The 12,932-nt window shown below is 40.5% G+C and overlaps 1 protein-coding gene across 3 annotated transcripts in view; it reads right to left on the reverse strand.

Annotated features, from left to right (window-relative positions):
• Positions 1-12,932, reverse strand: part of LOC133454492 (protein zer-1 homolog) — a 66,908-nt gene that overhangs the window by 35,493 nt on the left and 18,483 nt on the right. For all 3 annotated transcript variants that reach the window (XM_061733218.1, XM_061733216.1, XM_061733217.1), the window contains exons 3-6: positions 7,887-8,037; positions 5,636-6,111; positions 3,966-4,139; positions 960-1,074 (exon numbers count right to left, since the gene is read on the reverse strand). In XM_061733218.1, the coding sequence (XP_061589202.1) occupies positions 960-1,074; positions 3,966-4,139; positions 5,636-6,111; positions 7,887-8,037 (916 nt within the window). The remainder of the gene's footprint in view (positions 1-959; positions 1,075-3,965; positions 4,140-5,635; positions 6,112-7,886; positions 8,038-12,932) is intronic.

The following is a 12,932-nucleotide window of genomic DNA, read 5'->3' on the forward strand; positions in this document are numbered from 1 at the left end:
TCTGTGTGACTATGTGTGTGTGTGTATATGTCTGTGTGACTATGTGTGTGTGTGTGTATATATGTCTGTGTGACTATGTGTGTGTGTGTGTGTATATGTCTGTGTGACTATGTGTGTGTGTGTGTGTATATATGTCTGTGTGACTATGTGTATGTCTGGGTGGTCGTCATGCTGCTCTGTAGTTTTGGGGGTTAGTTAATTGCGGTAGTTTAGCTCAGATTGTGATTGGATATGAGACTCGGGACGGCTGCTGCTCGAGTTTCTGTCGGTTTCGTGTCTGTTCTGGTTTTTTTGTAGGTTCTTACCAGAGTGGTATTAACCATTAACATGTGTGCAGACAAGGGAAAAAGGAAGAAGAAAGAACTCCCAAAATACAAAATATCTTGTAAAAAGTGTTTGGGCCAGTTGAAGGCCCGGTTTGATGACCAGGACGGTGTATATTTATATACAACTCTGCCTCAATTAGAGCCAGGAAAAACACTGACTACCTTGTACGCTGGGATGTGCGTCACGTTACACTACGTGGTGTCGTACAAGTCAAAATGTCGAGAAAAAAGTCAAAATGTCGAGAAAAAAGTTAAAATTTCGAGAAAAAAATCGAAATGTCGAGAAAAAAGTCAAAATGTCGAGAAAAAAGTCAAAATGTCGAGAAAAAAGTCGAAATAACGAGAAAAAATTTAAATGTTGAGAAAAAAATTGAAATGCGGAGAAAAAAATTGAAATGTTGAGAAAAAAATTGAAATGTCGATAAAAAAGTCAAAGTTGCGAGAAAAAGTCGAAATGACGAGAAAAAGTCGAAATTTCGAGAAAAAAAATCTAAATGTTGAGAAAAAAGTAGAAATGTCGAGAAAATTGTAAAAATTTTGTGAAAAAAGTCGGAATGTTGATAATGAGATTGGCATGAATGGAGCATCATCATGACTTGTACTGTTTTTAACTCTAAACTCTTTAAGCGTTACCTTGTACGCAGGGATGTGCGTCACGTTACACAACGTGGTGTCGTACAAGCCCAGGAACTGCAGCGGCCGACTCAGCTCCTGCAGCGGGAAGATGCTGCTCTTGCAGGGTTCCATGCTGGAACAGGAAACAAAAGATGATGGGTCAAACACAGAAAAGAATGAGATATATATATATATATAAAATAAATGACCTGCCTTCAATGTGTGATGATGTCAGCATAATAATGTATGGACTTTTACACACACACACACACACACACACACACACACACACACACACACACACACACACACACACACTAGTGATGCACCGAAGTGAAAATTTGTGGCCGAAACCGAAAATAATAGTAAACACTTGGCCGAATACCGAATAATGCCGAACAATTTTTATATTATTATAATATTTTGCCAATTTTTTCACCATTGCATAAATCAAATAAATGTGCAGTGAAATACCCGCCAGTCACAATTTGTCTTACTGTACTTATTGTATTTTTTCTCATAATCCTTTATCATTTTCTCGGTGGGGCTGATCTCCGCAATTTGAAGCCTTGTATAATAATTCATATAGTCATATCAGACAGTGAGGGTTCTCCACTGCATCGGTAGTTCGGGCCCTTTTCTTTGCTCTATCTCCTCGATCTCCTCCGCGGTGCGACCGTCTCCATCACCAAGCGGATTTTCCAAATCCAACTCAGCCTGGATCATTTCTCCTCTGCTTTTTCCCACATCCCAGTAATGATCTGACATGTTTGCTGCATTTAACACCACGAACACGCCCCTCACTCACGCTGTTCCCTGTTTGATTGCGTCACCACACGCCGTTATTAATTGTTAGTTTTTTTCCCCACTTACTCCACCGAACACCCAAAGTGTTTTTTTGCTATTTTCGGCCAAACAATTTCGGTGCATCACTAATAGCCACACACACACACACACACACACACACACACACACACACACACACACACACACACACACATATACACACACACACACACACACACACACACACACACATACACACACATATACACACACACACACACACACATATACACACACACACACACACACACACACACACACACATACACACACATATACACACACACACACACACACACACACACACACACACACACACACACACACACACACACACACACACACACACATAGCCGCACGTAAAAAATAAACAAAATAATTTCATAGTCACACTTTTCTTTAAGTTGTAACATGATACAGGTGTGTACCGATTTTCGTGCATGTACGTCAAACCGTATTATGTTACTAGATAGTTACTAGACTAGTTACTAGACTAGTTAGTAGAGTAGTTAAACTAGTTAAACTAGTTACCAGACTAGTTAGACTAGTTAGTAGACTAGTCAGACTAGTTAACCCACCTGGGGCGGCCCACGGCCTCCTCGAAGTGCGGGACGGTGCAGTTGTCCAGACTAGTTATACTAGTTAGACTAGTTACTAGACTAGTTAGACTAGTTACTAGGCTAGTTAGACTAGTTAGACTAGTTACTAGGCTAGTTAGACTAGTTAGACTAGTTACTAGACTAGTTAGACTAGTTACTAGGCTAGTTAGACTAGTTAGACTAGTTACTAGACTAGTTAGACTAGTTACTAGGCTAGTTAGACTAGTTAGACTAGTTACTAGGCTAGTTAGACTAGTTACTAGACTAGTTAGACTAGTTAGACTAGTTACTAGGCTAGTTAGACTAGTTACTAGACTAGTTAGACTAGTTACTAGTTAGTAGACTAGTTAACCCACCTGGGGTGGCCCACGGCCTCCTCAAAGTGCGGGACGGTGCAGTTGTCCAGACTAGTTATACTAGTTAGACTAGTTACTAGGCTAGTTAGACTAGTTACTAGACTAGTTAGACTAGTTAGACTAGTTACTAGGCTAGTTAGAGTAGTTAGACTAGTTACTAGGCTAGTTAGACTAGTTACTAGACTAGTTAGACTAGTTACTAGGCTAGTTAGACTAGTTACTAGACTAGTTAGACTAGTTAGACTAGTTACTAGGCTAGTTAGACTAGTTAGACTAGTTACTAGGCTAGTTAGACTAGTTACTAGACTAGTTAGACTAGTTACTAGGCTAGTTAGACTAGTTACTAGACTAGTTAGACCAGTTACTAGTTAGTAGACTAGTTAACCCACCTGGGGTGGCCCACGGCCTCCTCAAAGTGCGGGACGGTGCAGTTGTCCAGACTAGTTAGACTAGTTAGTGGACTAGTTACTAGACTAGTTAGTGGACTAGTTACTAGACTAGTTAGTGGACTAGTTAACCCACCTGGGCCGGCCCATGGCCTCCTCGAAGTGCGGGACGGTGCAGTTGTCCAGACTAGTTAGACTAGTTACTAGACTAGTTAGACTAGTTACCAGACTAGTTAGACTAGTTACCAGACTAGTTAGACTAGTTACTAGACTAGTTATACTAGTTAGTAGACTAGTTAGGCTAGTTAGACTAGTTACTAGACTAGTTCGACTAGTTAACCCACCTGGGGCGGCCCACGGCCTCCTCGAAGTGCGGGACGGTGCAGTTGTCCAGACTAGTTAGACTAGTTACCAGACTAGTTAGATTAGTTAGTAGACTAGTTAGACTAGTTAGTAGACTAGTCAGACTAGTTAACCCACCTGGGGCGGCCCATGGCCTCCTCGAAGTGCGGGACGGTGCAGTTGTCCAGACTAGTTAGTAGACTAGTTAGACTAGTTAGTAGACTAGTTAAACTAGTTAGACTAGTTAGTGGACTAGTTAACCCACCTGGGGCGGCCCATGGCCTCCTCAAAGTGCGGGACGGTGCAGTTGTCCAGACTAGTTACTAGACTAGTTAGACTAGTTACCAGACTAGTTAGTAGACTAGTTAGTAGACTAGTTAGACTAGTTAACCCACCTGGGGCGGCCCATGGCCTCCTCGAAGTGCGGGACGGTGCAGTTGTACAGACTAGTTAGTAGACTAGTTACTAGACTAGTTAGAGGACTAGTTAACCCACCTGGGGCGGCCCATGGCCTCCTCGAAGTGCGGGACGGTGCAGTTGTCCAGCATGACGTGTCCTGAAATGTCCAGCGACACCAGGTTGACGAGACGCTGCACGACGGCCGTCAGGATCTTCCTGTTCATCTTGAACTTGGTCGTCCTCATGCTCTCGCGGGAAATGTCCAGATGCCTGGAGGACAAAAACAAGAAATAAAGGAAATAAAGAAGATTAAAAGAGGGAAGTGACGTCCGTCCGTACGAGCTCGCGCGAGGAGCATGACACTGTAAAAACTCACAATCTGACCAGGAATATTCGTCTTATTTCTTGCGCGGGCTGGATTCGAACCCGCGACCGCTGCAGGAGGACTGTAGCCTCAGTATATGAGCCGCTGCTTAACCCACTGCGCCACCGAGCGGCCGATATTTGTCTTATTTCTAGTTAAAATGTCTCATTTTTAGTCAGAAAATCTCATCACACTTAAAACAAGACTCATTACCAGAAAAATAACTTTTTTGACAATTTTCACCTGTTTCAAGTAAATTTTCACTTGAAAAAAAAAAAAAAATCTTTTAAGATTTATCTTCTCATTACAAGCAAAAAAAATCTTGTTCCACTGGCAGATTTTTCTACTTACTCTACTTTCTACTATTTTTCTACCGTATTGTCCCGATTATAAGACGACCCTGATTGTAAAACGACCCTCTTTTTCAAGACTCAAGTTTAAAAAAAGACTTTTTGAACACCAAATTCAATTTTTATACAGAAAATAATTACAGTACATCTGAAACAAATGATTATAACAATATATTCGAGAGAAAAAGCCTGTTATTTTGGCTCATTGAAATCATTATCTTGAAGTTTGCATCATAACTTCTCCTCAGCTGCCGGTTCACCTGCCGATCTTCACCCTCTTTTCTCCAGATTGTCGCTACGTTTCTCCACTTTCTGTTATCTCTTCTCTTATTTTCTTCTCTTTTCTTTCTTATACTATTTTTTATTTTTCTTCTTCGTTACAGGGGTTCCTTTATCCTGGGGAGGTAAGTTCAGCATTCGCATTAAAGATATCTGGCGCCATCTAGCGTTGTAAATGGGTATAACGTCTAGACCCCGAATGTAAGACGAACCCCACTTTTTCAGTCTGATTTCAATGCAAAAAACACCGTCTTATATTCAGGACAATACGGTATTTCAAGTGCAAATCTACTTGAAACAGGTGAAAATTGTTGTTTTTCCCAGTGATGAGAATTGTTTTAAGTGTAATAGGATTTTTTGACTAAAAATGAGACATTTTAACCAGAAATAAGCCCAATCCTCCTGGTCAGATTGTGAGTTTTTGCAGTGTAGGGGCCCAGTCAAACAGCAAAACAACTATAAATTACACAAATACTCCCGTTCCCAACTTTTGTTTTAGAGATATAGAGAGATCCAGACTCTTTTATAGCATTTTATATTCATCTCATTCTAAATGTTTGGACCTTTACAGGTTACACTGAAACTTGTACTTTTACAATTACAGATGAGACATTTTAACTAGAAATAACTCAATCTTCCCGGTCAGATCTGGAGTTTTTCTCTGCTCTCACCGTAGATTGGTCAGATTTTAGTTTTTGCTCTCACCGTAGATTGGTCAGATTTTAGTTTTTGCTCTCACCGTAGATTGGTCAGATTTTAGTTTTTGCTCTCACCGTAGATTGGTCAGCTCCACCAGCGTTTCCAGCGTTTCCTCCGTCAGGTCCACGTTGTAGAGAACGAGCGAGGCCAGTCTTTCTTTCCACTGCGTGAGAAACGCCGTGCTGGGCAAGTGCACGTTGGACAGATCTAGCGAGGTGATGGACGTGAGCGGTCTGAGCAGCGACTCGGCGTCCACCTCGTCCGGTAAACCTCCCAGGTTCAGCAACCGCAGCCGGTTGAATCCCTGGAAGCTAAAGTCCGTTTCCAACGCCTGCCGGGACGACGCCGGGCTCTTTTCTTCTTCTTCGTCATCGTCGTCGTCGTCTGTGTCTTCGTTACAGGCGAGCGGCGCGCCGCCGTTCTTCCGGTAGAAGATCTGGCTGCAGCCGAACAGGCAAAGAGACACCAACGTCTCGCGGAAGCAAGTTAGTGTTTTTAAGCTGCGAGACGAGAGTCGGTGGCAGTAGGTGAGGTGCAGCTCCATCAGGTCCTGGAGACAAGAGGTTTGTTCAAGTTTATGCACTAATCATTTAGAAAACACAAATACAGAATAACAATCAATGGAGGTTTGTAAGATGGGACTCCCCAGAAAGCTACTGTAGCTAACCGTAGCTAACCGTAGCTAACCGTAGCTATTGAATAGCCCAGTCACAGTAAAACTACTATAAATTACACAGATACATGTGATGTTTATGTCTCATAATGTGACGTTCTGAAGCCTAAATGTCCGTTTCTCTCCGTTTACAAGCAAACGTGAAGACGGAGGTTTTAAAAATCTAAACTTTGGCCGGAGTTTTCAGAAATGATGTTTTTTGGAGACTTTGAGCTTCGTTTTCGTGTAAACAAACGACCAAAACGCATGAAAATACCACTGTTTTTGATACGTAGAAACGGAGCCTGAGCTACACCCTCCGGTATCAACACCGCACGGAGGCACGCAGGAACGCACGCACACAGGAACGCACGCACTCATACTGGCACACACGCAGCAACGCACACAGGCACACACGCAGGAACGCACACACGCAGGAACGCACGCAGGCACACAGGCACGCACGCAGGAACGCACGCACACAGGCACGCACGCAGGAACGTACGCACGCACACAGGCACGCACGCACACAGGCACCCACGCTGGAACGCACGCACACAGGCACGCACGCACACAGACACGCACGCAGGCACACAGGAACGCACGCAGGAACGCACGCAGGAACGCACGCATACGGAGGCACGCATGCAGGAACATACGCAGGCACGCGTACGCAGGAACATACGCAGGCACGCGTACGCAGGCACGCACGCAGGAACATACGCAGGCACGCACGCAGGAACGCTGGAGCGCAGGCAGGAACGCATGCGTACGCAGGCACGCACGCAGGAACATACGCAGGGACGCACGCAGGAACGCACGCAGGAACATACGCAGGGACGTACGCAGGAACGCACGCACGCACACAGGAACACACGCAGGAACGCACACACGCAGGAACGCACGCACACAGGCACGCACGCAGGAACGCACGCACGCACGCACACAGGCACGCACACAGGCACACACGCAGGAACGCACACACGCAGGAACGCACGCACACAGGAACGCACGCTGGAACGCACGCACGCACGCACACAGGCACGCACGCAGGAACGCACACACGCAGGAACGCACGCACACAGGCACGCACGCAGGAACACACGCACGCACGCACACAGGCACGCACACAGGCACGCACGCAGGAACGCACGCACACAGGCACGCACGCACACACACACGCAGGAACATACGCAGGGACGCACACATGAACGCAGGCACGCACACACACAGGCACACACGCAGGAACGCACACACACAGGCACGCACACATGAACGCACGCACACAGGCACGCACGCACGCACGCACGCACGAACGCACGCACGCACGAACGCACGCACGCACGCACGCAGGAACGCACCCAGGAACGCACACACACACGCACGCACGCACGCACGCACGCACGAACGCACGCACGCACGAACGCACGCACGCACGAACGCACGCACGCAGGAACGCACCCAGGAACGCACACACACACGCACGCACGCACGCACGCACGCACGAACGCACGCACGCACGAACGCACGCACGCAGGAACGCACGCACGCACACAGGCACACACGCAGGAATGCACGCACACAGGCACACACGCAGGAATGCACGCACGCACACAGGCACGCACGTGTGTGGATTAGAACTAAAGTGTAAGTTGTAATTGTTGCAGTTTTACCTGTTTTCTTATGGCGTCCAGATCTCGGTCCCAAACGAAACCTTCTCTCAGCTGAACTCGGGTCAGTCTGGTGTTCCGAGGGTCCGAGAACAGCTGGAAGAAACTTTCCTCTACGTCAAAGTTACTGTCCGTGTGAACCAGCTCCACATATCTGAAATAAAAGAGAAATAAAAGAGATAAAACATAAGTTACTGTCCGTGTGAACCAACTCCTTCCTAAAAATAAATTTTCACCTAAAATAAGTAGAAAAGAAAGAAAGAAAGAAAGAAAGAAAGAAAGAAAGAAAGAAAGAAAGAAAGAAAGAAAGAAAGAAAGAAAGAAAGAAAGAAAGAAAGAACGAACGAACGAACGAACGAACGAAAGAAAGTCAAACTTTTGTGAAAAAGTCTTTTTTCTCAACATTTTAAGTTTTTTCACAAAATTTTGACTTTTTTTCCTCGACATTTCAACTTTTTTCTCAACATTTCGACACTGGCAGATTTTTCTACTTATTTCGTAGAAAAGTAGAACAGTTATTTAGTTTATTACGTACGTGTTGACCAGTAGAACAGTTATTTAGTTTATAACGTACGTGTTGACCAGTAGAACAGTTATTTTATTATTACGTACGTGTTGACCAGTAGAACAGTTATTTAGTTTATTACGTACGTGTTGACCAGTAGAACAGTTATTTAGTTTATTACGTACGTGTTGACCAGTAGAACAGTTATTTTATTATTACGTACGTGTTGACCAGTAGAACAGTTATTTAGTTTATTACGTACGTGTTGACCAGTAGAACAGTTATTTAGTTTATTACGTACGTGTTGACCAGCTTGTCGCAGATTTCGCTGGGCAGGAAGAAGTTTTCTACTTTTTCTACTCATTTTAAGTGAAAATTTACTTGAAACAGGTGAAAAAGTCAAATAAGTTATTTTTCTGGTAATGACTTTTGTTTTGACATTTCAACTTTTATTCACAACATTTTTTACTTTTTTTCTCCACTATTTTCACAAAATTTTGACTTTTTTCTCAACTTTTCGACTTTTTTCACATTTTTTACTTTTTTTCTCAACTTTTTTCACAAAATTTTGACTTTTTTTCTCGATATTTCGACTTTTTTCTCGACATTTCGACTTTTTTCACAACATTTCGACTGTTTTTCTCAACATTTCAACTTTTTTCTCAACATTTCGATTTTTTTCTCAACATTTTAAGTTTTTTCGCAAAATTTTTACTTTTTTCTCGACATTTCGACTTTTTTCACAACATTTTTGACTTTTTTCACAACATTTTTGACTTTTTTCACAACATTTCGACTTTTTTCTCAACATTTCGACTTTTTCACAACATTTTTGACTTTTTTTCTCGACTTTTTTCACAAAATTTTGACTTTTTTTCTGACTTTTTTCTCGACATTTCCACTTTTTTTACATTTTTGACTTTTTTTCTCGACTTTTTTCACAACATCTCGCCTTTTTTTTCTCGACATTACGACTTTTTTCACAATTTTTACTTTTTTCACAACATTTCGACTTTTTTCTCAACATTTCAACTTTTTTCTCGACATTTCGACACTGGCAGATTTTTCTACTTATTTCATAGAAAAGTAGAACAGTTATTTTATTATTACGTACGTGTTGACCAGTAGAACAGTTATTTAGTTTATTACGTACGTGTTGACCAGTAGAACAGTTATTTAGTTTATTACGTACGTGTTGACCAGTAGAACAGTTATTTAGTTTATTACGTACGTGTTGACCAGTAGAACAGTTATTTAGTTTATTACGTACGTGTTGACCAGTAGAACAGTTATTTAGTTTATTACGTACGTGTTGACCAGTAGAACAGTTATTTTATTATTACGTACGTGTTGACCAGTAGAACAGTTATTTAGTTTATTACGTACGTGTTGACCAGTAGAACAGTTATTTTATTATTACGTACGTGTTGACCAGTAGAACAGTTATTTAGTTTATTACGTACGTGTTGACCAGTAGAACAGTTATTTAGTTTATTACGTACGTGTTGACCAGTAGAACAGTTATTTTATTATTACGTACGTGTTGACCAGTAGAACAGTTATTTATTTATTACGTACGTGTTGACCAGTAACACAGTTATTTAGTTTATTACGTACGTGTTGACCAGTAGAACAGTTATTTAGTTTATTACGTACGTGTTGACCAGTAGAACAGTTATTTAGTTTATTACGTACGTGTTGACCAGTAGAACAGTTATTTTATTATTACGTACGTGTTGACCAGTAGAACAGTTATTTAGTTTATAACGTACGTGTTGACCAGTAGAACAGTTATTTAGTTTATTACGTACGTGTTGACCAGTAGAACAGTTATTTAGTTTATTACGTACGTGTTGACCAGTAGAACAGTTATTTAGTTTATTACGTACGTGTTGACCAGTAGAACAGTTATTTAGTTTATTACGTACGTGTTGACCAGTAGAACAGTTATTTTATTATTACGTACGTGTTGACCAGTAGAACAGTTATTTAGTTTATTACGTACGTGTTGACCAGTAGAACAGTTATTTTATTATTACGTACGTGTTGACCAGTAGAACAGTTATTTTATTATTACGTACGTGTTGACCAGTAGAACAGTTATTTAGTTTATTACGTACGTGTTGACCAGTAGAACAGTTATTTTATTATTACGTACGTGTTGACCAGTAGAACAGTTATTTAGTTTATTACGTACGTGTTGACCAGTAGAACAGTTATTTAGTTTATTACGTACGTGTTGACCAGTAGAACAGTTATTTAGTTTATTACGTACGTGTTGACCAGTAGAACAGTTATTTAGTTTATTACGTACGTGTTGACCAGTAGAACAGTTATTTAGTTTATTACGTACGTGTTGACCAGTAGAACAGTTATTTAGTTTATTACGTACGTGTTGACCAGTAGAACAGTTATTTTAACAGTTATTTAGTTTATTACGTACGTGTTGACCAGTAGAACAGTTATTTAGTTTATTACGTACGTGTTGACCAGTAGAACAGTTATTTAGTTTATTACGTACGTGTTGACCAGTAGAACAGTTATTTAGTTTATTACGTACGTGTTGACCAGTAGAACAGTTATTTAGTTTATTACGTACGTGTTGACCAGTAGAACAGTTATTTAGTTTATTACGTACGTGTTGACCAGTAGAACAGTTATTTAGTTTATTACGTACGTGTTGACCAGTAGAACAGTTATTTTATTATTACGTACGTGTTGACCAGTAGAACAGTTATTTAGTTTATAACGTACGTGTTGACCAGTAGAACAGTTATTTAGTTTATTACGTACGTGTTGACCAGTAGAACAGTTATTTAGTTTATTACGTACGTGTTGACCAGTAGAACAGTTATTTAGTTTATTACGTACGTGTTGACCAGTAGAACAGTTATTTAGTTTATTACGTACGTGTTGACCAGTAGAACAGTTATTTAGTTTATTACGTACGTGTTGACCAGTAGAACAGTTATTTAGTTTATTACGTACGTGTTGACCAGTAGAACAGTTATTTAGTTTATTACGTACGTGTTGACCAGTAGAACAGTTATTTAGTTTATTACGTACGTGTTGACCAGTAGAACAGTTATTTAGTTTATTACGTACGTGTTGACCAGTAGAACAGTTATTTAGTTTATTACGTACGTGTTGACCAGTAGAACAGTTATTTTATTATTACGTACGTGTTGACCAGTAGAACAGTTATTTAGTTTATTACGTACGTGTTGACCAGTAGAACAGTTATTTTAACAGTTATTTAGTTTATTACGTACGTGTTGACCAGTAGAACAGTTATTTTAACAGTTATTTAGTTTATTACGTACGTGTTGACCAGTAGAACAGTTATTTAGTTTATTACGTACGTGTTGACCAGTAGAACAGTTATTTTAACAGTTATTTAGTTTATTACGTACGTGTTGACCAGTAGAACAGTTATTTAGTTTATTACGTACGTGTTGACCAGTAGAACAGTTATTTAGTTTATTACGTACGTGTTGACCAGTAGAACAGTTATTTAGTTTATTACGTACGTGTTGACCAGTAGAACAGTTATTTAGTTTATTACGTACGTGTTGACCAGTAGAACAGTTATTTTGTTTATAACGTACGTGTTGACCAGTAGAACAGTTATTTAGTTTATAACGTACGTGTTGACCAGTAGAACAGTTATTTAGTTTATTACGTACGTGTTGACCAGTAGAACAGTTATTTAGTTTATTACGTACGTGTTGACCAGTAGAACAGTTATTTTATTATTACGTACGTGTTGACCAGTAGAACAGTTATTTTATTATTACGTACGTGTTGACCAGTAGAACAGTTATTTAGTTTATTACGTACGTGTTGACCAGTAGAACAGTTATTTTATTATTACGTACGTGTTGACCAGTAGAACAGTTATTTAGTTTATTACGTACGTGTTGACCAGTAGAACTGTTATTTAGTTTATTACGTACGTGTTGACCAGTAGAACAGTTATTTAGTTTATTACGTACGTGTTGACCAGTAGAACAGTTATTTAGTTTATTACGTACGTGTTGACCAGTAGAACAGTTATTTAGTTTATTACGTACGTGTTGACCAGTAGAACAGTTATTTTATTATTACGTACGTGTTGACCAGTAGAACAGTTATTTAGTTTATTACGTACGTGTTGACCAGTAGAACAGTTATTTAGTTTATAACGTACGTGTTGACCAGTAGAACAGTTATTTAGTTTATTACGTACGTGTTGACCAGTAGAACAGTTATTTCGTTTATTACGTACGTGTTGACCAGTAGAACAGTTATTTAGTTTATTACGTACGTGTTGACCAGTAGAACAGTTATTTAGTTTATTACGTACGTGTTGACCAGTAGAACAGTTATTTAGTTTATTACGTACGTGTTGACCAGTAGAACAGTTATTTTATTATTACGTACGTGTTGACCAGTAGAACAGTTATTTAGTTTATTACGTACGTGTTGACCAGTAGAACAGTTATTTTAAGTTATTTTATTATTACGTACGTGTTGACCAGTAGAACAGTTATTTAGTTTATTAC

Source organism: Cololabis saira, chromosome 11, assembly GCF_033807715.1.
Source record: "Cololabis saira isolate AMF1-May2022 chromosome 11, fColSai1.1, whole genome shotgun sequence".
Classification (NCBI taxonomy): domain Eukaryota; kingdom Metazoa; phylum Chordata; class Actinopteri; order Beloniformes; family Belonidae; genus Cololabis; species Cololabis saira.